Consider the following 26,507-nt stretch of genomic DNA (forward strand, 5'->3'; position numbering starts at 1 on the left):
GTTAGCACTGTATGGTGGCTCAGTGGTTAGCACTGTATGGTGGCTTAGTGGTTAGCACTATACAATGGCTCAGTGGTTAGCACTGTTGTTTTGCAACACTGAGGAGAAAATTTGCAAGGATTTTGCATGTTCTCCCTGTGTTTCTATGGGTTTCCTACTCGTGTTCTGTTTTTTGTCTCACGCCAAAGACACAATGATAGGGAATGGAGGCTGTGTGAGCCCCAGTGATGATAATGTCTGTAAATATGTAAATCTGTGGATATACCTCCTGAAATGACGGTCTCCAAGCCTGTTCCATTTATAAAAGCACGCTTGATTGTCTGGGTCTTTACATCAGTCCAAAATATTCTCTCTTCTACAGCATCGAAGTCAACCACCGTCACGTCATCAATATCCGGCACAGTAAAGGCCGTAATGAAGTTGAAATATGGGTTGTCGATGTCCACTCCTCGTATCTCCGACCTTCTTGCATAGATCAAAAATTTCTTCATCTCTGAAAAACGAAATATTACATGAAACTTTTGCATATTTATCATTTTTTTTTGGGGGAGGGGGGGAACTAAGCAAACATTTCTGTGATTGGACCTTTTATAGTCACTGTGTAGTAAATACACAATGAGGACTGAAAATCAATACTCCTCTTCATAGTTTATACGTTATAATCATTTCAGCTTTTTTTCCTAGATTTTAATAGTGATCTATCCTAATTATAATCCTAAGTCTTAATTATGAACTATTCTATTTATATTATGACTTATCCTAATTATGTCCCTATCCTAATTTTAGGATAGGGAGTAGTGAGGGCCGAAAAACCGGGATCGGCGCACATAACCGGGATTGGCGGACCTAACCGGATTTTTTAAAAAATCCAGTTCCGGCTCAGGATTGATCCCGGTTATCTGGCCAGATTCCGGTCCCCATATAAGTCTATGGGGACCAGAAACGGGTGATTAAAAATGTTGGTAGCCTGGATAGCGGGATAGGAGCAGGTGCAATATATTCACCGAGGCTCCGGATCGGCTGTAACTGCTTCCACGGTCGCCCATTCACGTCCTAGGCCCCACATTAGCCTTTATGCATATACACTGCTTTCCCCACCCACTAACATCTGTAATTGCTTGCAGTCAGACGCGCCCTCACCCTGAGAGACAGCGTGTTAGCTGACTGCTTCCAATCACAGTTGTAGTATAAAAATAAATTGGCATAGGGTCCATCCATATTATGATACCCAGTACAGATAAACCATATGGCTACAGGCTGCAGCTCCCAGCTGTGCACTTATCTTGGCTGTGTATCAAACTAAGAGGAACCGTATGCGGCTTTTTAAAAAATTATTTAAATAAACAATTTTAAAAAACAGCTTATGGTCCCCCCAATATTGATACCTAGCCATGATAAAGCCTGACAGCTGGGGGCTGGTATTATCAGGGGGAAAGCCCATGGATATTGTGAGCCTGCCGGCTTAAAAATAGCAGCCTGCAGCCACCCAAGATTATTACATCCATTAGATGCGACAACCCCAGCACTTTACCCAGCTCTTCCTGATTGCCCTGGTGATGTGGCAATCGGGGTAATCAGGAGTTAATAGCAGCCCACAGCTGCTACCAAGCCCTAGATTAAAAACAAAACAAAAAAGTGAGCCGGAGTATGAGATGGTATACATGGAACTTGTGAGACCATGTTCACACTGGCCATGAGACAAAGAGAAACCAAGGAAAAAATTGTGAAAACATACCCTGCTGTAACTAAATAAAAGCATAGTGCATATAAACATAGGGTACTTAGTAAACACTGTTTTTGATCAAAAAAAGCATAAAGCTATCCCACCAAACGTCAAGGTGTACCCAGTTGGGATAGTACCTACACTCTCTAATATTAAAACCTTACCATGGGTCTAAGATAGGCCTCAATGTGGCTAAGGGCTGAGAGCGACCGGGTCACTTTTTTGTTTTTATGTAGTTTTTTTGTATTCAGTACAAACAGGGAGTGGCCCCCTTCTCAGCGAGCTGGACATTTCATTCTGTGAATCCCCCTGACTGTGTGTGTCCTGTTGGGACCCGGTCGCTCTCAGCCCTTAGCCACATTGAGGCCTATCTTAGACCCATGGTAAGGTTTTAATATTAGAGTGTAGGTACTATCCCAACTGGGTACACCTTGACGTTTGGTGGGATAGCTTTATGCTTTTTTTGATCAAAAACAGTGTTTACTAAGTACCCTATGTTTATATGCACTATGCTTTTATTTAGTTACAGCAGGGTATGTTTTCACAATTTTTTCCTTGGTTTCTCTTTGTCTCATGGCCAGTGTGAACATGGTCTCACAAGTTCCATGTATACCATCTCATACTCCGGCTCACTTTTTTGTTTTTATGTAGTTTTTTTGTATTCAGTACAAACAGGGAGTGGCCCCCTTCTCAGCGAGCTGGACATTTCATTCTGTGAATCCCCCTGACTGTGTGTGTCCTGTTGGGACCTGGTCGCTCTCAGCCCTTAGCCACATTGAGGCCTATCTTAGACCCATGGTAAGGTTTTAATATTAGAGAGTGTAGGTACTATCCCAACTGGGTACACCTTGACGTTTGGTGGGATAGCTTTATGCTTTTTTTGATCAAAAACAGTGTTTACTAAGTACCCTATGTTTATATGCACTATGCTTTTATTTAGTTACAGCAGGGTATGTTTTCACAATTTTTTCCTTGGTTTCTCCAAGCCCTAGATTAGTAATGGAATGCATCTTTTAGACCCCCCATCACTAATCTGTATGTGAAAATGTATTACTTTTAATAAATACAATCAAACACCAGTAATAAAGCCGCCTCAAAAGGTGGAAAAAAATATGTAAAATAACATAAAACACCAACTGCATTGTCCTAATGTATATTTTTCAAGAAAAACTCAACGGATATACCACCATCTAAAAGACGCCGGGTCCACAAACCCTTAAGGCCGCTTTACACTTTACAATTTCTCGTGCGATCGCACCTGCTCTCATCGTTTGTGCGGCACGGGCAATTTGTTGCCCGTGTCGCACAAAGTCGATAACCCCCGTCCCACGTACTTACCTTCCAAACGACCTCGCTGTGGGCGGCGAACATCCACTTCCTGAAGGGGGAAGGACGTTCGGTGTCACCGCGACGTCACACAGCGGGCGCCCAATAGAAGCGGAGGGGCAGAGATGAGCGGGACGTAACATCCCGCCCACCTCCTTCCTTCCACATTGCCGGCGGGACGCAGGTAAGCTGTGTTCATCGTTCCCGGGGTGTCACACGAACGATGTGTGCTGCCTCGGGAACGACGAACAACCTGCATTCAGGACATTGATCAATATTTTGAAAATGAACGACTTGTCATTGAGCAATGATAAGGTGAGTATTTTTGCCCGATCACAGTCACTCGTAGCTGTCACACGCTACAATATGTCATACGATGCCGGATGTGCGTCACTATCGACGTGACCCCGACGACATGTCATTAGATATATCGTACGGGCCCTTTACTTTACCTAAATTTTTCGCTTGCCTTTGTGCAATCCCTTCCAAGTTTTGGACTCACTCGTGGTTTTGGTTACAAATACTAATACAAGTTAGGAAGGGACGGAAAGATTTTACCTACAACTTTACACTTTTATAATCTGCAGAGCAATAATGTAGCAGGCAAGGGAATGAGGTTTCAGAAATCTTATAGACTTGCTGCCACATTTTTGTACAGAAAGAGACCTGTAGTGTAGATTATATAATTCACAACTTGTCAAAACTATTTCTTACTTTCACTCCGATTCTCAGCGCTTTCTATGTAACAAGTTTGACATTTGTGATTAACCACAGACATAATGGTATACATGTTATATAATCTGATAGCAGATTTTGTTTTTTAAAGGGACTCTGTCACCTACTTGTGGTTTTTCAGCTCTATACTAATACAGGTAGCATGAAATTATCAATACCTTCTAGATAATGGGCCGTTTGGGAAAAATCCTGTTTTATATCTTCCAGGCTATGGGGCGTCTGCTGCCCGGAGATAAGCCATCCTCCTGTCTTCATTATCTGCAATTTCTCCTCCTCTCTTTAGTATGTGCTTGTGACGTCAGGTGTGTGGCGATAAATCCCTGGCCTGCGCATTCTGCCTGCCGTCTCTCCCCCTGCACTGTGAAGTAGCAGTGACCCCGATGCCTGCTCACAGCAAAATTGAAGACTGTGCCCACAGAATGGCTGAAAAGTACAGGGGGAGAGAAGTCATAGATAATGTGCAGGTCTGGGCTTTCCGGCTGCGCTCCTGAAATCAAACCTAAGAGAGGAGGAAAAATTGGGGATAATGACGACCGGAGGATGGCTTATCTTCCGGGCAACAGACGCCCCATAGCCTGGAAGATAGAATAAATTTTGCAAAATGACGCATCATCCAGGAAGTATACAGGTATGGCTAATTTCACCTCTATAACAACTGTATGCCCATATTAGTAACTAAAAAAACCACATAAGGGTGCCAAATTCCCTTTAATATCTATTTGTTTGGGGGGGGGTTTGCTACATTTTATCTTTTTCCCTTAAGCAATATGCATTATTTTATTTAACCATTGTGAGTGAACCTTTTTGTTCTTAAGTCTTTTAATCCACCCTAAAAATACATGCATAATTGCCCTGTACAATGCACAGACTGCAAAGAAAGGGGGGCAACAGCAAGGGTCTCTCAGCACAAAAACAAGTACAGGTACTCGGTGCACCCTTGGAGTGACCAAACAGCTCAGTGCATCTTTCTACCTACTTGTTTTACCCATATATCCTCCCTTCTTTTTCCTCAACTGACAGATTTTGCTCTACAGGGGCAGAAGATGACAGAGACAGATGGAAGACATGTAGGTGGGCAGGTGTAATGAACTGTTTGGAAAAACTAAGGGTTCCCCGAGCACCTGTTTTTGATTTCTGTTGACAGACTCCATTGAAAGAGATTCTGTCAGCACGTAATGACTGTTCAAACCAAGTAAAGTTGCTCGGTGCACCCTTGACATGCATTTAAGTGCACCTTCCCATTTACTTGTTTTCTATCTATCTCCACTAGTGATGGGCGGACCCGGACTGTAAAAGTCAGAATGCGTGCTGGTTTCAAACATACCCGACTGCTGTACACGGGCCCGGAATTCTCAGAGAACTCCAACTAATGGTCTCATAGACCCTCCCCATTACAAATCTAGGGCTTAGTGAATACCAGCTCTCAGGTGTCGGAATTTATCATGGCTGGGTATCAAAATTGGCGGTAACCGCACGTCAGTATTTTCATTATTTATTTAAATAATTAGAAAAAAAAGCCACATGTGGTTCCTTTTATTTTGATACACAACCAAGATAAGCGCACAGCTGGGGGCTGCAGCCTGTAGCCATATGCTTTATCTGTGAAGGGTATCATAATATAGGGGACTCTATACCATTTTTTTATTCATTTCTTTTTAATCCAATCTACAGCGACCCGCAGACAGGGTCTGTGATTTCATGCAGCCAGACACACTGTCACACAGACTGGGGGCACTGTCTAACTGCAACCAGTCATAGACACCAGGAATGCCAGTGGGTGGTGGCAAGCAGTGAATATGCATGAGCGATAATGCGCAGCCCTGGAAGTAAAATGAGCGGCCACAGGAGTATTTACAGCCGTGCCGGAGACTCGGTAAGTATAACACTCTTGGTCCTATCCCCCTATCCCTTCTACCACCATTTTTAAGCACCGGATAATGGTCCTCATAGACTTATATGGGGACTGGCATCCGGCCAGATATCTGGGATCAATTCCGGGTCGGAACCAGATTTTTTTTTAATCCGGTTAGATCCATCGATCCCGGTTATCTGCAAGTTCGCCCATCACTAATCTCAACCCTTCTCTGGCTATGTGATGCTTAAACTGTCAATTAAAAAGGAGCAGTGGCAGAGATAGAGGGAAAACAAGTAGGTGGGAAGGTGCAGTTAAATATTTGGCCATGCTATGATGTACTGAGCGCCTGTACTTGGTTTGTACAGTTATTTTGTGCTGGCAGTGTTGCTTTAAGGAAGGAGGTTGGACATTTTTTAATCTTTTCCTATCCAGTAAAATTTCCTGTTCTGCCCATTGAAATCCTATTATAATTGGGGGAAAACATCAAAAATAGAATTTTGCAATATGAATGAATTTTGTAAAATAAATCAACAGGAAATCAATTTACTCACATGTGAATGATAAACAAGACAGTGGCCCTACAAAGGACAAAGGAGGGTAAAGGAATTTTTGGAATGTTTCACCCGGGGACTCAGGATAGGAAAAAGTTAATTAAAATTGTTTTGTAAATCCTACCTATTCTGCGTTAAAATAAATGTATTATACTGGAAATTTGGATTAAAATTGAAAGGAACGTTGCCTTAAGCTGGCTTTACACGCTGCAATGTATCTTACAATGTGTCGGCGGGGTCACGTCGTAAGTGACGCACATCCGGCATCGTAAGTTACATTGCAGTGTATGACAGGTACGTGTGATTGCGATTGAACGGTAAAACGTTCATCGCACGCACGTCGTTCATTCCTCATGGATTGAACGTCAGATTGTTCATCGTACCCGGGGTAGCACACATCGCAGTGTGTGACACCCCGGGAACGATGAACAGATCTTACCTACGTCCTGCGGCTCCCGGCCGGTAATGTGGAAGGAAGGAGGTGGGCGGGATGTTTACGTCCTGCTCAGCTCCGCCCCTCCGCTTCTATTGGCCAGCTGCCGCGTGACGTCGATGTGACGCCGAACGTCCCTCCCACTCCAGGAAGTGGACGTTCACCGCCCACATCGAGGTCGTATGGAAGGTAAGTATGTGTGACGGGGGTTAATCGTTTGTGCGGCACGTTCAACAAATTGAACGTGCCGCACATACGATGGGGGCGTTGCAAATCACATACGATATCGTATGCGAAATTGCAACGTGTAAAGCAGGCCTTACACAAGAGTTTACAAGATCAAACATTATCAAATAAAACACGTTAGCAAAAAAAATACTGCCTGGAAAATAAAAAAAAACCTTGTATATATTTAAACATTGATTTTTTTCGGAGTTTACAAATTACAGCTGTGTGTCCACCAGTGGAACTTACATTTAATATTAACCAAAAATGGGCCATTTGTGTAGTTATCTTAAACAGCAGAAGCTTCAAATTGGCGGCTCTAGGAAAATAAGCATGACAACTGGGATTTGTGCCTGTGAGCTATGAACGGTTAGGAACGGATAATGCAAACGGCAGAAACCTGGCTGAAATATTAACTCTGCCCTGCTAGATTCTAAATATAACACCTCAACGAAAGCCAAATTGGTTCATCTAAGTTTTATTGTGTTTCATGAAAATGATAAAATAAACCTTAACACTAGTGATGAGCGAGCATGCTTGTAACTACTCGGTACTCGCACGAGTATCGCTGTACTCGGGCTGCTCGGCGGGGACCGAGTAATCTCGCGATACTCGTGCTGTACTCGTGGTCTTCATTTCTGCATGTTGGCGCTCTTTTGAGAGCCAGCCCTCATGCAGGGATTGGCTGGCAGACCACTGCAATGCCACAGCCCTGTTAGTTGTGGAATTGCAGTGATTGGCCGGCCTGCACAGCGTGACCGAGCCTTTATACCGGCGGGCACGCTGTGCTCTGCACACAGCTATCCAGACAGTCAGTGCAGGGAGAGTGTCGCTGATTCAGGGAAAGCTTTGCGGCCCTTTATAGTTATTTCCGTAGCAGGGCTGCAAACAGTGTGACCAAAAGTCCTTCTCAGGACTATTCTAGTTGTATACAGGCAGGCAGGGTATAGCCAGGTCGGAGTACAGTAGCAGAGTCCTTCTCAGGACTATTGTTGCTATATACAGGCAGGGTATAGCCAGGTCGGAATACAGGCTAGTGACCAAAAGAGTCCTTGTCAGAACTATTGTAGCAGTATACAGGCAGGCAGGCAGGCAGGCAGGGTATATAGCCATTCCTAGTGGTGACCGTATACCAGCCTTCATCATATCTGGGGCTGGTGTACACAGTCTAAAACAGTCCAGATAGTGTCAGACTTCTCAGTAATTGTCGCTCCTAAAAACCAGTTAGGTTCTTATTGCGTCCGTGTTTGCATTTAAAAACAGCACGTGTGTGTCTGTCGGTGGCAGCGTACAGGTGCGCGTTTTGCACAAACAATTATATAACGCACAAGTCTAGTGTATAATACACGTCAGTCAGCAGTGTCTGATAGTGTCAGACTTCTCAGTAATTGTCGCTCCTAAAAACCAGTTAGGTTCTTATTGCGTCCGTGCTTGCATTTAAAAACAGCACGTGTGTGGCAGTCGGTGGCAGCGTCAGGCTCCATATTGTCCCTGGATAGAGACGTGCATGATGGCCTGTAAACATGAAGTGCCCATTGTAAGGAAGTGGGTCTATTGTAGTATAGCCCTTAGGCAGGGCAGCCAAAAATTGGGAGGCTCCACATTGTCCCTGGATAGAGATGTGCATGAGGGCCTCAAAACATTGTTCCCATTGCAAAGGAGCGGGTCTCCTGTCGTTGTAATGCCCATTCAGAAAGAATGGGCGAAAAAATTTACCACTGGGGGTATACCTGAAACAACGGCTTAACTATTGTAACGGTCACCATGATGGCGCATGAGGAGAAGGAGGAGCAGTCCAGCGATTAGCCAGAGTCCAGAAGTGTGTTACCATGGGTGAGTGGAGGTACATGGCAAATTCCCGTTACAAACTTTAAATTCCGCTCTCATTTGCTGGTGGTGTGGTGAAGTCTGGCCAAATCCAACCCTTGTTCATCTTGATCAGAGTCAGCCTGTCAGCATTTACAGTTGACAGGCGGGTGCGTTTATCTGTAATGATTCCACCTGCGGCACTAAAAACACGCTCTGACAAAACGCTAGCGGCAGGGCAGGCCAGGACTTCCAAGGCGTAGAGAGCCAATTCATGCCACGTGTCCAGCTTGGATACACATTAATTGTAAGGCACAGAGGAATGTCGGAGTACAGTTGTTTGATCTGCAAGGTACTCCTTGAGCATCTGGCCAAACTTAGGATTTCTTGTGTCACTACCCCTCACCTCAGGGGCTGTGGTATGTGAGGGGCTGAGAAAACTGTCCCACATCTTAAAGACTGTTCCCCTACCTCTGGCGGATTGGACTTGTGCCCCTCTCGACTGTACGCCTTGGTTGTCCAGTGATTCCTGACCTATGCCGCTAGCGTTTTGTGAGGGGAATGCTTTGCCTACTTCCGTGACTATGGCCTTCTGGAACTGCTGCATTTTGCCTGACCTCTCCGCCTCGGGAATAAGAGACATAAAGTTCTCCTTTTAGCGTGGGTCTAACAGTGTTACCAACCAGTAATGATTGTCGGCCAAGATGTTCTTAACGCGAGGGTCACGAGACAGGCAGCTTACCATAAAGTCAGCCATGTGTGCCAGACTCTTAACAGCCATCACTTCAGTATACTGACCAACACGATGACTGAACATGCTGTCCTCCTCCTCCTCCTCCTGATCATCTACCCTGTCCTCTGGCCAGCCACGCTGAACCGAGGATATGACTGCATGTCATATCCTCAATTTGGCCAGAGAGTTGCTCCATGTCTTCATCCTCCTCCTCGTCATAGTCCTCCACTGCACGTTGTGATGAGACGAGGCTGGGCTGTGTGTTATCATCACCCACACCCACTACTGTTTCTTGCTCAAACTCATCGCGCTCCGCCTGCAATGCATCATGGTTGTTTTTTGAGCAGAGACCATTTTAGAAGGCAGAGAAGCGGTATGGTGACGCTAATAATGTCGTCATCGCCGCTCACCATCTTGGTGGAGTCCTCAAAGTTTTGGCGGATGGTGCATAGGTCGGACATCCATCTCCACTCCTCAGGTGTTATGTGTGGAGTTTGACCCATTTCCCGACGGCTTAGGTAATGCAGGTACTCAACAACTGCCCTCTTCTGCTCACATATCCTGACCAACTTGTGCAGAGTTGAATTCCAACGCGTGGGGACATCACACACCAGTCTGTGTGCCGGAAGATGCAAACGGCGTCTTAAGCCGGCAAGGCCGGCTGAAGCAGTAGGTGACTTTCGAAAATGTGCAGACAGGCGGCGAACTTTTACCAGCAGATCAGACAGCTCTGAGTATGACTTTAGAAACCGCTGAACCACGAGGTTGAGCACATGGGCCACGCATGGAACATGTGTCAGCTGGCCTCGCCTCAAAGCCGCCACCAGGTTCCAGCCATTGTCACACACGACCTTTCCTGGCATTAGGTTCAGAGTTGTGAGCCAGTGATCTGCCTGCTGTTTCAGAGCTGTCCACACCTCTTCTGCATTGTGGGGTTTGTCACCTATGCAGATTAGCTTCAGCACTGCCTGTTGCCGCTTCGCCGAGGCAGTGCTGCAGTGCTTCTGTGTCGCCCTGGACAAGCCAGGGGCCACAGAGCACAACACTTAAACACCCCACACTCCCTGCAGGCATATCATAGTCAAAACACAAAATCCTTGTTGCCTTCCTCAGGGGCTGTTGTCCACACCAGGGTGTGGAGCCAGGCGGTTGGTCTCCACCCACCGAGGAGGAGGGAAAACACAGGCAGTGAGAGTTAAGCTAAGGAAGTGGAAGGAGGAAAGTAGTAGAGAGGAGAAAAGTGACAGCAAAGAGCCTGAAGTTGGTCCGGGTGTGTGGCCCGGACAGGACAGCAAGGTTGGCAGGATGTGGTGACCGTCTGCAGTGGAGGCCGATTGGAGTCTGCCGTAAGGACCGTGGACGGGTGGTGACCCGGCCGTACCGGACCGGTATACAAAGAGAAGCCAGCACCATTGGCAGAGGACTTTCGGATCCCGGCAAGGCTTGGTGTCGCCGTGAATTTGCCAAATCCGTTAGTGAAGGGAACCTCAGGGTTTCCAAACAGCCAAGTCCAGATAGAAGGCAACCGTACAACCGTGAAGGGGAGACACCGCCACCGCTAAGGGCAACCGTCTCCCAGGGCCAGCGCCTGTGGGCAAAAGGGGCTCCTCCGGCCCATATCCATGTCGGGGAGCGGGTTACCGTTGGGAAACCATCACTACCAACACTTAACTTAGGTGCAGGGAGAGACAGTCATCACTAACCTGCAGGGAGGAACAACCGCAGCCGTCCGAGTGACCCGTCCATCCAGCCACTTGTTTTACCGTGAACTGTGTCATCATCATTGGGCTGAGTGAGTACCTCCGTGCCGTGCGGCACAGCGCTGCCCCTGCGACCCTGCACCTCATCAGGCCCCGCAACCCGCCTGTCATCCATCTCTACCCCATCACCAGGCCCCGGGACAACCAACCCCCCTACCCACGGAGGGGAGAAATAACAACAAAGCTGCTCCCTGTCACAGGCTCCCGGGATCCCCGTCCAGAGCAGCGGTGGTGTCCACACAATCACCACAACCGTGGGTGGCGTCACGGACAATATCCCCAAAACCCAAACCACCCCTTTTCACTCACGGGCGAGTAGCGCCGCTCGAGTCCCCGGGATCCGGCCATCGCTCGAGCCAACGAGCAGCAGCAGCCGTAGAGCAGCGTCAGCCGGACCCGAGCAGTGGGAGAGCGCACCGTCCCCTCCTCCGCCCGCGACACTTCCAGCTTGGGACTGGTGTGGAGGGTAAAGTGGATCAGGATGCGCAGGAGGAGGAGGAGGCTGAGGAGCATGACATTCCGGAGCTGTAGAGTGTGTGTGAAACCCTGACTGAGGTAGGGCCTGCAAAACTTGGTGTGTGAAGGACGTGTTCCGTCCCTCGCTCAGACTGGGTCCCAGCTTGCACAATATTAACCCAGTGTGACGTCAACGAGATGTAGCGGCCTTGCCCACATGCACTTGTCCACGTGTCTGTGGTTAGGTGGACTTTGGCTGAAACAGCGTTGTTCAGGGCACGTGTGATGTTTTGTGACACGTGGTTATGCAATGCGGGGACGGCACACCGGGAGAAATAGTGGCGGCTGTGGACCGAGTAATGTGGGACAGCTGCCACCATCATGTCGCGGAATGCTTCTGTCTCAACCAGCCTAAAAGGCAACATTTCCAGCGCAAGCAGTCGCGAAATGTTAGCATTTAGAACTGTGGCATGTGGGGAGTTGGCAGTGTATTTGCGCCTGCGTTCAAAGGTTTGCTGAATGGATAACTGAACGCTGCGCTGGGACAAGGACGTGCTTGATGATGGTGTTCTTTCTGCGTAGGCAACTGCAGGTGCAGGAGTGGAGGAGGCTTGTTCGCAGGCAGCATGGACAGGGGATTGGCTCGCATGCACAACCAGTGAAGACATAGCAGTGACATCAGCAAGCACTGCTCCTCGACTCTGTTGTACTTCCCACAAAGTCGGGTGCTTGGCTGACATGTGCCTGATCATGCTGGTGGTGGTCAGGCTGCTAGTTTTGGTACCCCTGCTGATGCTGGCATGGCAGGTGTTGCAAATGGCCTTTTTAGAATCATCTGGAGCCAACTTAAAAAACTGCCAGTGTCAGAGTTCCGGGTTTTCCAGTTTTCTTTTGAAAGAGCTTGCCCTTTGTTAACATGGAGTTTTCTGTTCTGTTGCCCTACTTCCTGTCCATCTGTTTAAAAGCCGCCCCTAAAGCTTAGTCCAGTGCCTGAGTATACTGCTTCCTGTGTGCTCCTGCCCTGCTGCTTTTGGTTCCTGATTGTTATTCGGATCCTCTTGGAAAACAACCGACACCGACTCTGGACTTCATCTGGTATCATCTAGCTGTGCCCGGACTCCGTTTGCCGTCTTTGGTCGGCACTTCTGCCCGGTTCCTTCCGTTTAATACCACTCTGGACTCACATCACGTACGGACATTTTTGGACTTACCTATTGCCCTTTTGTGTCCCGGCTGCTGCGCATTTAGGGCTTCTGGGGTGATTGCCAGACAGTCCCTGTATAGGGGTTCGCTCTTGGTGGTCTCCCTGGGGGAGTCCGGTGCGCGGTCCCGGGAATTCCCTTTCGCTCCGTCCCTGGAAGGTATTTCCTGTATTTATGTTCTACTGTGTTTTTGTTCCGTTTATGTACATATTTGCTGGTTGCATATTATAAACGTCTTGCACCAAGAACTCGTCTCTGGTTGTCATTGCCCTAACGCAATCGAAATCCTCAATACATACAATAGTATTACAGCCAGACTCGGGAAGACCTAACATTTGTACAGGCACCTTGTGTCGTGTTGTTCCGGGGAACAGTTGCCTGACGTCTGCCTGGGGCCACCACTCTGCTTCTTACTGCCTGTTGGGATGCTACGCCTCCCTCCCCCTGTGCACTGCTGTCCTCGCTCTGCATATCCTCCTGCCAGGTTGGGTCAGTTACTGGATCATCCACCACGTCGTCTTCCTCTTCCGCACCCTGCTCCTCCTCCTGACTTCCTGACAATTGTGTCTCATCATCGTCCACCCCTTGTTGAGACACGTTGCCAACTTCGTGAGAACGTGGCTGCTCAAATATTTGGGCATCTGTACATACAATCTCGTCATGGCCCACTTCAACAGGAGCTGGCGAGAGGCCAGAATTTGTGAATGGAAACGTGAACGAACAGCTCTTCCGAGTGTCCAAGTGTGGGATCAGTAATGTCCGTGGACGTGTACTTGGCCTGGTGGTAGGAAGGAGGATCAGGTTCTGAAATGTGCGGTGCAGTATCACGGCTACTGACACTTGACCGTGTGGAAGACAGAGTGTTTGTGGTGGTGCCAATCTGACTGGAAGCATTATCCGCTATCCAACTAACAACCTGTTGACACTGGTCTTGGTTCAAGAGCGGTGTACTGCTGCGGTCCCCAAGAATTTGGGACAGGACGTGCGAGCGACTAGATGTGGCCCTTTGTTGTGGCGAAATTAGAGCTTGCACACAACCTCGGTCTCTGCCTGCACCACCATCACGTCCACTTCCTTGTTCGTTGACAACGCCCTTGCGCATTTTGGAATGCTGTGCTGATGTGTATTCACTAGACTTGTGCGTTATATCCAAGTTTTTGCAAAACTCACACAAATGCAGCGGAAAGCTGCCACCAACAGGCACACACGTGCGGTTTTTAAATGCAAGCACGGAGGCACTAAGAACCTAACAGGTCTCTATCCAGGGACAACGTGGAGCCTCCCAATTTTTGGCTGCCCTGCCTAAGGGCTATACTACAATAGACCCACTTCCTTCCAATGGGCACTTCAGGTTTACAGGCCATCATGCACGTCTCTATCCAGGGACAACGTGGAGCCTCCCAATTTTTGGCTGCCCTGCCTAAGGGCTATACTACAATAGACCCACTTCCTTACAATGGGCACTTCAGGTTTACAGGCCATCATGCACGTCTCTATCCAGGGACAATGTGGAGCTCCCAATTTTTGGCTGCCCTGCCTAAGGGCTATACTATAATACACCCACTTCCTTCCAATGGGCACTTCAGGTTTACAGGCCCTCATGCACGTCTCTATCCAGGGACAACGTGGAGCCTCCCAATTTTTGGCTGCCCTGCCTAAGGGCTATACTATAATACACCCACTTCCTGACAATGGACACTTAATGTTTTGAGGCCCTCATGCACGTCTCTACCCAGGGACAACGTGGAGCCTCCCAATTTTTGGCTGCCCTGCCTAAGGGCTATACTACAATAGACCCACTTCCTTACAATGGGCACTTCAGGTTTACAGGCCATCATGCACGTCTCTATCCAGGGACAATGTGGAGCCTCCCAATTTTTGGCTGCCCTGCCTAAGGGCTATACTATAATACACCCACTTCCTTCCAATGGGCACTTCAGGTTTACAGGCCCTCATGCACGTCTCTATCCAGGGACAACGTGGAGCCTCCCAATTTTTGGCTGCCCTGCCTAAGGGCTATACTACAATAGACCCACTTCCTTACAATGGGCACTTCAGGTTTACAGGCCATCATGCACGTCTCTATCCAGGGACAACGTGGAGCCTCCCAATTTTTGGCTGCCCTGCCAAAGGGCTATAGTATAATACACCCACTTCCTTACAATGGGCACTTCAGGTTTACAGGCCCTCATGCACGTCTCTATCCAGGGACAATGTGGAGCCTCCCAATTTTTGGCTGCCCTGCCTAAGGGCTATACTATAATACACCCACTTCCTTCCATTGGGCACTTCAGGTTTACAGGCCCTCATGCACGTCTCTATCCAGGGACAACGTGGAGCCTCCCAATTTTTGGCTGCCCTGCCTAAGGGCTATACTACAATAGACCCACTTCCTTACAATGGGCACTTCAGGTTTACAGGCCATCATGCACGTCTCTATCCAGGGACAACGTGGAGCCTCCCAATTTTTGGCTGCCCTGCCAAAGGGCTATACTATAATACACCCACTTCCTTACAATGGGCACTTCAGGTTTACAGGCCCTCATGCACGTCTCTATCCAGGGACAACGTGGAGCCTCCCAATTTTTGGCTGCCCTGCCTAAGGGCTATACTACAATAGACCCACTTCCTTCCAATGGGCACTTCAGGTTTACAGGCCCTCATGCACGTCTCTATCCAGGGACAACGTGGAGCCTCCCAATTTTTGGCTGCCCTGCCTAAGGGCTATACTACAATAGACCCACTTCCTTACAATGGGCACTTCAGGTTTACAGGCCATCATGCACGTCTGTATGCAGGGGCATTGGTGAACCTCACAATTTTGGACTGCCCTGGCAAAGGAAAATACTACAAAGACTCACTTCCTCAAAATGGGCACATTAGACTCAAGAGGCCTTCATGTACGTCTCTTCTCAGGGACATCGGAGTGCCACACAATGTTTTCACGTAAAATCTTTCATGTATTAATCTCAAAAAGTAACATACACCAGCTCTATCTCACTATTGGGTATGTGCCCTTAACATTTCCGCCATGAAAAATCATTTTGGGGTCATTTTGGAAGGTTTTCTGGTGAGTCCGTAAAAATGGCGTAAAACGCGGACAAAATTGTTCACAGCTGTGACTTTTCAGTGATAAATGCTTCAAGGGGTCTTCCCCATGCTGTTGCCATGTCATTTGAGCACTCTTCTGAGACTTTTGTGACATTTTTAGGGTTTCTCCATGCTGCCGGGGGGTCATTTCACAAAAATACTCGGGTCTCCCATAGGATAACATTGGGCTCGTTGCTCGGGCCGAGTACACGAGTATCTTGGGAGGCTCGGCCCGAGCTTCGAGCACCCGAGCTTTTTAGTACTCGCTCATCACTACTTAACACTACTTAAAAAAAATTGAAAATGTACCGCATTTTTCATTTTATAAGACTCACTTGATTATAAGACGCACCCCAAATTTAGAGGAAAAAAAAAAAAGAAAAGGGGTCTGTCTTCTAATCCAGTGGTGTCTTACTGGGTGGTGGAAACGGTGGTGGAGTGGGGGTCACAGGGGGCAGGAGCGGTCATGGAGTAGGGTGATGCTGTGGGTGGTGCGGCGGGTGTCCCAGATGCTGAGCAGGCGCTGTAAGGCAGTAAGGCAGAGAAAACATCCAGGAACTGTCAGCGGTGCAGGCTTCAAAGAAATGGTGCCCGGAGTCGGCGCATTCGCAGATTGAGATATCGACTCAATCACAAGCCGCAACCTCATCTGTGCAGGCGCCATTTTCCTTAAGTCTGCTGCTGGGACATTAATAGGCCAGAGGCGGCGCATGCGCACATGAGATCTTGACCCAAGAGCTCTATTTGAACATGCGCCGACTCTGGGCGCCATTATTTGAAGCCTGCACCGCTGACGTCTTCAGGATGGCCTCTGCCTCACCCCCGCAGCACAAAGTAGCACCGCCTGTCACTCAGAGAAACACTGCCCGCCGCACAGAGCAGTGCTGTCCTCCACACAGCCCGCAGCACACAGCCCGCAAGCTATATTCGGATTATATGACACAACCTTCATTTTCCTACCAAATATTTGGGAGCAAAAGTGTGTCTTATAATCCGAAAAATTCGGCAATTTATATATATATATATATATATATATATATATATATATATACATACACACACATTATATATATAAATATATATATATATATATATGCTGCTGAGAAAATAAAAGGGAACACTGTTGTTTAAGTGTTCCCTTTATTTTTTAAGCAGTATATATATATATATATATATATATATATATACACACACAGATATGCCGAACCAGAGAGAAGTGACACACATCAGACCAGACTGCCCCCTAGGTAAGTATTATAAAGTGATTTTTATGTTATACGGAGCGGCCTGGGCTCTTATATACAGTATTCTGGAATGCTGTATATAAGGTCTCACTGGTGGTGGCCACAGCTTATAGTCGCCAAATCTGGTGATAGGTTCTTTTTAAGCTTCTGTTCACATTTTATTCTTTCTGACATTTTATGAGACGCCCTGCTCCTAAAAACAATAAAAAATAATTCAGAAAAACTTAAAAGAATTATCCTTTTTGTTCCACTGAAAAATTACATGCTTTTCATATATTTAGGCTTTTGAGCAAATTTTAAACACTTCATGCTCCCAAACATAACAATCATTAAAAAGAAGTGACATGACCATTGGTCAGACTTTTTGTCGCTGGGAAAATTTGTAATACTACACAATAGATGTCAATGGGAAGGTAAATAAAAAGCATTTTGTAAGCGTTCTCGCCTCAAGAAAATGCGAGTGTTTTGTTAATTGTTTAATGAATTTCAAAGAATATCAGAAAAATATGAATTAAAAAAATGTCCAAAAAATCGTTGGAAAAAATATTAACCAAAAAATCCAGTGGAAAATGTTAACAAAGAAATTCAGGAAACTGCCATAAAATGTTCAAGTTTACAAAATGCTAAAAAAGTACCAGAAATAGGAATGTTTTCCTGAAATGCTCTTTATTCGAAAAAGGGACCTTGAAATAATTGCCGTATGACCGAACCCTAATATTAACCAAGTCTAATACCATCATTGCATTGCTTACTAATATATTTTCATAGTAACAAAAAGGAGACAGCTGCACTCTGTGGTGCTACGATATGTGGAACAATGAATATGGGAATAGAGAGATGCATTACTCCTATGAAAAAACATGTAAAAATTTAGATACTCAGCACAAAAAAATGGCCAGGTGTATGTGAGTCCAACAACCAGTGGCAAGGTGACCTCATTGATGTTGGGTCCCTATCAAAGTAATGCCTCTCTTTAGGTTAAAAAAACTCTACAATTTATGGGCGGACAGGAACCTACAAATGGAGAAATAAAATTGCCTGAGGCTGAAAAGCAGAAGCTCAATCAGAACGTATGATCCAGTAATCTAAGAAAAAGACTGATGCACTTCCTACTTTTCTAATGTGAACAGGTGCAAGCTGAACATGAAACATAGTAACAAAAAGGAGACAGTTGCCCTCTAGAGTGCTAAGGTATGTGGAACAATGAATATAGGAATATAGACATGCATTACTGCTATGAAAAACATGTAAAAATTGAGATACTTAGCACACAAAAATGGCCACATCTTATGTGAGCCCAACAGCCAACGGCAAGGTGACCTCATTTAATTCTCCATTTGCAGGTTCCTGTCTGCCTGTAAACTATATGTTTTTTAACCCAAAGACAAGCATTAGTTTGATAGGAACCCAACTAACATGAGATCGCCTTGCTACTGGCTGTTGGGCTCACATAAACCTAGGCAATTTTTTGTGCTATCTCAATTTTTACATGTTTTTTCATAGCAGTAATGCATATCTATATTCGTATATTCATTGTTCCACATATCTTAGCACTACAGAGTGCAACTGTCTCCTTTTTGTTACTGTTTCATCTTCAGTCTGCACTTGTTCCCATTAGAAAGTTAGGATGATATATTATCATGACAAGATGAGAATACTCATAAACGCTTAATACATCTACTAAATTTAACAACATTTCTGACTATTTTTTGTAATAAAATTTACAAATATAATGAGTTGTAGATATATAATTTTCAAACTTTTTGTATCAAACTTATTTAAATATATGAACCGACTCTGAAAAGTACCGTATATATATGACAATACATTCCATCCAATGTTTTACAATGACAGATAATAAATATACAACTTTGGCAGGAATAGTGAGATGAATTTACGCAGCGGCCGCAGTTTTATCACTGTCACTGTAGCTGGTACACCGGGCATTATAAAGCATTATTAGCATAGCAGAGATAAGGTCAGAGACATCTGGTGAGGATGCAACCTTGGGAGCTACTCTCACAACCTGATTGACACACAAACTAATGATGTTAGGTTTTCCCATTCCATTGACTCTCTGCTGCCAAAAGTGCGGGAGAAATGATGAATGTATTTTTCTTTATTTTAGAGGAATTTATTTTAAAAATAAGAATGAATCCTGGTAAATCTATCAATGTTGTTTTACATGGAGTGTCCAGAATTTAAAAATATTTTTCAAATAGCTTAAAAAAGAAAGAATATTCCAAACAATCTCCACTGTTCCCAGATCAGCAGTGACCTGCGTTACTCAGTGATTGGCTGAATGAACATTTTCTGCCAATTCTGATACATCGAGTTGGGACCCAGAAGTAGAGACCAGTAGGGACTAGGTAAGTAGAGATTAGTAAGGACTGGGTAAGTAGAGACCAATAGGGACTGGATAAGTAGAGACCAGTAAGGAATGGGTAAGTAGAGATTAATAAGGACTGGGTAAGTAGAGATTAATAAGGACTGGGTAAGTAGAGACCAATAGGGACTGGATAAGTAGAGACTAGCAGGAACCGAGTAAGAAGAGACCAGTAGGGACTTAGTAAGTAGAGACTAGTAGGGAGTGGGTAAGTAGAGACCAGATGGGACTAAGTAGGTAGAGATCAGTAGGGACTTGGTAAGTAGAGAAATCAGTAGAGAATGAGTAAGTGGAGACCAGTAGGGACTTAGTAAGTAGAGACCAGTAGGGACTGGATAAGTAGAGACTAGCAGGAACCGGGAAAGAAGAGACCAGTAGGGACTTAGTAAGTAGAGACTAGTAGGGAGTGGGTAAGTAGAGACCAGAAGGGACTAAGTAGGTAGAGATCAGTAGGGACTTGGTAAGTAGAGAAATCAGTAGAGAATGAGTAAGTGGAGACCAGTAGGGACTTAGTAAGTAGAGACCAGTAGGGAGTGGGTAAGTAGAGATCAATAGGGACTGAGTAAGTGAAGACCAGTAGGGACTTAGTAAGTAGAGACCAAAAGGGACTAGATAAGTAGAGACCAGTAGAACTGGGTAAGTAGAGACTATTAGGGACTGGATAAGTAGGGGACGGGGTAAGTAGAGACCTGTAGGGACTGACTAAGTGGAGACTAGTAGGGACTTGATAAGTAGAAACCAGCAGGGACTGGATAAGTAGAGATGAGTAGGGACTAGGTAAGTAGAGACCAGTAAGGGACTGAGTAAGTGGAGACCAGTAGGGACTGGGTAAATAGAGACCAGTTGAGACTGCATAAGGGATTACACAGGAGCCATGGGTGTCGGAGGAAATGTAAGTATTCATTGCTACTTTTTAAACCTCTTCCAACTTTTATTTTTGCACCTCTGATTTTTTTTCCCTTCTTCTAAGAACCAGAACTTTTTATTTTTCCAACGACATTCCCATATGAGTGCGTGCTTTTTTTTGAGGGAAATTATGACATTTTGAAAAACACTATTCATTTTACTACATAAAGGACAAAAAAATGGAAAAATAACTTCCAAGTATGATGAAATGACAAAAAAAAAATTAGCAAATCCGTTTTCATTTTTTGGATTTTTTTTTCCATGGCATTCATTGTGTGATAAAAAAAATTACTTGTTAGTATGGTTCTTCTGGTCAGTAATGATTACACTGATATCAAACTTGAATTTTGTTTTTTTTTTGTTTTTTTTTTTCATTATAGTGGTGAAAAAAAATTAAATTTGTAAATTAAAAAAAAAATGGTGTGAGTTGTCGTTTTCTAAGACGAATAATTTTTTTTTTAACATTTTTCCAATAATTTCTTTTGCGATTTGCGATTTACAATGCAAGCCTATGGATGCCGGATAAGGTTTTTTGAACTGCGCATGCTCAGTATCAAGCTGCATCCCTCAAGAAACAGACAGGCCGCAACGGATCCATTTTTTTTTGCCACATCCGTTGCGTAGGTTTTTGAGCCGGACTGTGCCGCACTGCAAAAACCGGATGTGTGAAAGCAGCCTTAGGCTTGCAATCATCCAATTGGTTGTTTTATGTCTTCAATTCAATTATATTACAGTATTATAGGTATAAACACGGCCTCTTATGAAGTCAGGCCTAAAATTGGCAGAACCAACATGGTACCCATGGGTCCTTTAGCAAACCTCTAGCCACCTTGGAAACACACTAGAACTCCGGGAGGTGCGGAGAAATTGAGGGGGGTGGAGAAAAGGGAGGGGGGGGGCTGATAGGCACCTGGAAAGGTGTACTCCAAGGACCTTGTACATTAAATGCATGCAGCCGTAAATGCCTAATATATTGCCCATATTGTGCCTTTGTGTGCCTAGGGCCAAAATATAGTTAATGGAGGCACTGCGGTCATATCAAAGCCCGGAAGTCTAAAAGCCCCTTTAACTAATGTGGGAAGGCCAATACTATAAAATACCCATAACACTGGGGACCTGTTGGAAAGTTTTGCATTGGCGACCACAAACTCCAAGTTACGCCATTGTGTGTGCCTCCAAGCCGGAATGGTGGAATGCCTCATTTTCTGCCTATGCAGGTTTCCTGAATAGAAGAAGTGTTTGTTGAGTAGAATATGTTGTTACATGGCAGTTTATACTGTATGGAGCATATTTTTTTTGCACTAATCATATAATGTGGTTATGCTGGATATCAGGAATGTTTAACCAAAGTGTAACATTTATTTGGGTAAATTGAGGAAAACCTGATGACTCAATGAGAATTAAAGGGACAACAAAACCAAACCATCAAATAATTAAAAACAATAGTGCTGTTGCTATATTTTATTTACAAATAAAAAATTCTTACCCCGACAGGTTCTTTTATCGGAAGATAATTTCATCAGATGAGGACAGGCACAAGCGGCGGTTCTGTTAAAATTGATCAAACACAAATGGGAACATGGGCCCCTCCCGTTACCAACTGCACATGGATTAGGAGCTGAAAAGACAAACAAAAAATCCAATTTATGCTTTTCATTTCACCTTTTTATTCTCTTGTATTCTACTATTCCACAGAATTTCAAACACATGGTTGGACAAAATAAATTCATATATATATACAGCACAGACCAAAAGTTTGGACACACCTCATCTCTAGAACAACTGTTAAGAGGAGACTTTGTGCAGCAGGCCTTCATGGTAAAATAGCTGCTAGGAAACCACTGCTAAGGACAAGCAACAAGCAGAAGAGACTTGTTTGGGCTAAAGATCACAAGGAATGGACATTAGACCAGTGGAAATCTGTGCTTTGGTCTGATGAGTCCAAATTTGAGATCTTTGGATCCAACCACCGTGTCTTTGTAGAAAAGGTGAACGGATGGACTCTACATGGCTGGTTCCCACTGTGAAGCATGGAGGAGGAGGTGTGATGGTGTGGGGGTGCTTTGCTGGTGACACTGTTGGGGATTTATTCAAAATTGAAGGCATACTGAACCAGCATGGCTACCACAGCATCTTGCAGCGGCGTGCTATTCCATCCGGTTTGCGTTTAGTTGGACCATCATTTATTTTTCAACAGGACAATGACCCCAAACACACCTCCAGGCTGTGTAAGGGCTATTTGACTAAGAAGGAGAGTGATGTGGTGCTACGCCAGATGACCTGGCCTCCACAGTCACCAGACCTGAACCCAATCGAGATGGTTTGGGGTAAGCTGGACCGCAGAGTGAAGGCAAAAGGACGAACAAGTGCTAAGCATCTCTGGGAACTCTTTCAAGATTGTTGGAAAACTATTTCCAGTGACTACCTCTTGAAGCTTATTAAGAGAATGCCAAGAGTGTGCAAAGCAGTAATCAAAGCAAAAGGTGGCTACTCTGAAGACCCTAGAATATAAGACATATTTTCAGTTGTTTCACACTTTTTTACGTATTTCATTTCACATGTTTTCATTCATAGTTTAGATGTCTTCAATGCGAATCTACAATTTTTAGAGTCATGAAAATAAAGAAAACTCTTTGAATGAGAAGGTGTGTCCAAACTTTTGGTCTGTACTGTATGTATATATATATATAAGAAATATATTTATATATATTTTCTTCATTTTACATACATATATATGTGGCGCCCCTGACCTGGTCAGGCACCACTGAGTACTGTACCCATGCTGGGGACAGTACAACACAGGTAATCCAGAAGGCTGACCGAGGTGTGACTACACAGGCACATAGTGATCAGGTCTCACACATGTACCTTTGAGAGGACCCCTGGGGATCCCAGGAGGGGGCAAAGCCTTCACCTCCACTGGAATAGTGGAGGGGGTAAAAGCCTCCATCTCCACTCAAGGGGTGTGGTGGAGAGCCTGGTTGCTAGGTGGCGTAGGCAAGAACAGGAGAGGAGGAGGAGTGAGCCGGTTCAGTGTGCAGTTCAGGGGGAGCAGACGTCAGGAGCAGACCCCTGGGGCTGTTGCAGTCTGACAGCGTCCGCGCAGTGGCTACCGACGGGGGAGAACGGTCACCTAGTAGTGCTACCCGAAATCCATCTTCAGCTAAAGAGAGAGCAACGGAGTGGGAAGTAAGGAGACTGCTAGGGAGTTACCAGGCCCAAACGGGTAGTAGGTCCCAGTGCAGGGATAGATCCACCTTTCCTTGCCAAACCTGCTTGAGGGGGCACTTCACACCCCCAAGAACACACTACAGAGTCCGCAGCCACGTAGCCACAGTTAGGGCCCATAGTTCACAGGAGGCAAGCAGCCGGAGTGTCCTGGTCCAGGCTACAAGCAAACGGGCCAAACGAAGGGGAGAGAGGCATCAGCAACTTCCCTGGGTGACCCCCATAGGGACTAAAAGTCGGGGTTACCCCAAAACGCAAAGGGCTAAGGAAGGCGAGTCGGTAGTCACCCTCATCAGTCAGCCTGAAGGACACCTGGTTCCAGCCTGGTTCATCCCAGCTACGCCCGGGTTACTCACTCTGCCACCTTCTGTGAGTAAAACCCCTGAAAGACATTCTGCTTGTGTGGAGTTATTCTGCGCCTTGTGGTTCTACACATCTACACAGGGCCCTGGGGCTTGCCTCACTCTCAGGAGGCTACTACACCCGACTGCACCCACCATCAGCCCCAGGCATCCCTTAACCTGCAGTGGCGGTCCCCACTGACCGCAATTCTGAGAGTGGCGTCACGACAAATAGAAGATTTCCTACCTGTGACAAGATCCAGCTGAGTGGAGTCCCTGAAGGTAATGCACCGACACAACACCGGTGGGGCTTCACATCTGGCGTCACGAACAGGATAAGGACTAGACCTGTTCAGACAGGTGACCATGTGCCTGGGCGGTCCGCTTGGAAAATTGGAAGCGCCGCCATATTGCCACCATGAAAAGCGCGCTGAAAAACAACAGCAGCCCGCGCTGGGAGAAGTTATCGCCCACGAAGAGGTGTGGCTACCCAGAGATCCCCTGCAGAGTCCTGACCTCGCAAGTGAAGAGAGCGGAGGCGTTCAGAGACGTCGGGACAGAAAGGGAGCCAGAAGCCTGCTGTTGGAGGAAATGGCGTCTGGATGCAGAGACCCCGAGCCAGGCTCCGCTGCCTGGTGGGCCCGAGAGCTTGCTCAGTGCTGCAACCAACTAGAAACCAGGGTTCTACGGCAGCTCAGCGAGGGACGCAAGGAGCTCCTGGGGATGGCTACGGCGGTACAGGCCTACGAGGAGAGGGCCACGCGACGAGTGCCAGACCGAGCGGCGACGACTCAGACCCCGATGCTGCTACCGATGGGTGAGTCCAGTGTTGCCCCTGCCAGCACGAGTGCCCCGACCCCTGCTGCCACGCCCGTAGTCCCCGAAGAGGCGCCCGCCGCGGCGACGCTGAACCAGGCCGCAGCCACGCCAGGTGCGGCCCGCCCAGCCCAGGCCGCCGCAGCGATGCCCTGCCCGGCCCGCCGAGACCCCACCGCAGCAGCAACGCTCGTCCGCGCCGCAAGTGAGGTGCTGAACCAGGCCGCAGCCACGTCTGGTGCGGCCCGCCAAGCCCAGATCGCTGCAGCGACGCCCAGTCCAGCCTGCACAGATCCCATTGCAGCTGCGACGCCAATCCAGGCCGCCGCAGCGATGCCCTGCCCGGCCCGCCAAGAACCGGTCATAGTAGCGATGCCCGCTAAGACGCCAGCTGCAACAGCGACGCTGATCCAGGCCGCCGCCATGCCAGGCGCGGCCCGCCAAGACCAGGCCGCCGCCATGCAGGGCGCGGCCCGCCAAGACCAGGCCGCCGCCATGTCAGGCGCGGGCCGCCAAGACCAGGCCGCCGCCATGTCAGGCGCGGCCCGCCAAGACAAGAATGACCAGGCCGCCGCCATGTCAGGCGCGGCCCGCCAAGACAAGAATGTACCACTATTTACCCCGGCCTGCAAGGCCAGAGCAGACACTGCTCCCCAGTCCAAGGAGGTCCCTGCTAGGAAGTCTACGCTGGGGGAGGACCCCGAATACCAGAAGCTGAAGGCTGACCTAGAGGCCCAGTTCCCAAAGGAGATGGTGGACCGGTATCTGCTCCCTCCACATACCCCTCAGAAGACTCTAGAGATGTCCACGCCAAAAAGTCCACCGCCCGGGCCAGCTGATGAACACTCATCCCCAGCGCTGCCACCAAAGGAGTGCTCAGAAGAACTAAGGGGGAGAGGAGGCCAGGAAGCTGAGGAGCTGACCCCGGAGCCATCAGCAGTGGATCCATGCCCAGAGCCAGAGATGTTGCCATATTCTCGCTGGGATGAAGAGGAAGATTTGTCCAGCAACCTCACCTGGGAGCCTGCCAGCAGTGAAGCAGCCACCCAGCAGAATCAAGCCCGCAAAACACGGCGCCGCAGTAGAACCAAGTTTTCCCCTGCACCGCAGTCTCCAGAGAATAAAGATGAAGTCATGGCCAGAGACTTGGAAGAGAAACGGTTCCTGAGAAGGGCCAAATCCCAGGTTAGAGGTCCACTTTGTCGTGGAGTTGTGGAAGATTTCAGTTTGAAAAGTGGATATGGTTTTATAGTAGCTCCTGGTATGAAAGAAGGCATATTCGTGAATAGAAGAGACGTTAGAGCTCATTTGCCCAGAGGACATCCAGGCAGAAATCTGCGAACAGGAGACTCAGTGGAATTTACCATGCACCAGGGAGAAAGAGGCTGGTATGCATTGGATGTTACACCATGTACCAGAAAGCCTTACAGTAGTCCTGCAAAAGAAACAGACACAGAAGAAGACGGAGATAGAGACAGGAAAGATAAAGAACCCACTGATGAAACCACCACGGACGATGAAAGAGATCGAGAAACCAACAGGTGCCGCAGCCCTACAGGCCCAAGCCCTGGTATGGAGGAGTAGAGGAAAGTAAAGTAAGAAGTACAACAAGTTACTGTTTTGACCAGTTTGAAGTTTTTGCAACGTTTACAAGTTTAAGCAATGTGCCCACATAAACTAATGTGAGAAAT

At 46.8% G+C, this 26,507-nt stretch overlaps 1 protein-coding gene across 5 annotated transcripts in view; it reads right to left on the reverse strand.

The window, feature by feature from the left end:
• LRP1B (LDL receptor related protein 1B) overlaps positions 1–26,507 on the reverse strand; it is a 2,012,817-nt gene that overhangs the window by 644,837 nt on the left and 1,341,473 nt on the right. For all 5 annotated transcript variants that reach the window (XM_075317168.1, XM_075317164.1, XM_075317167.1 and 2 more), the window contains exons 28-29: positions 21,918–22,049; positions 266–493 (exon numbers count right to left, since the gene is read on the reverse strand). In XM_075317168.1, coding sequence (XP_075173283.1) covers positions 266–493; positions 21,918–22,049 — 360 coding nt within the window. The remainder of the gene's footprint in view (positions 1–265; positions 494–21,917; positions 22,050–26,507) is intronic.

Source organism: Anomaloglossus baeobatrachus, chromosome 7, assembly GCF_048569485.1.
Source record: "Anomaloglossus baeobatrachus isolate aAnoBae1 chromosome 7, aAnoBae1.hap1, whole genome shotgun sequence".
Lineage (NCBI taxonomy): Eukaryota > Metazoa > Chordata > Amphibia > Anura > Aromobatidae > Anomaloglossus > Anomaloglossus baeobatrachus.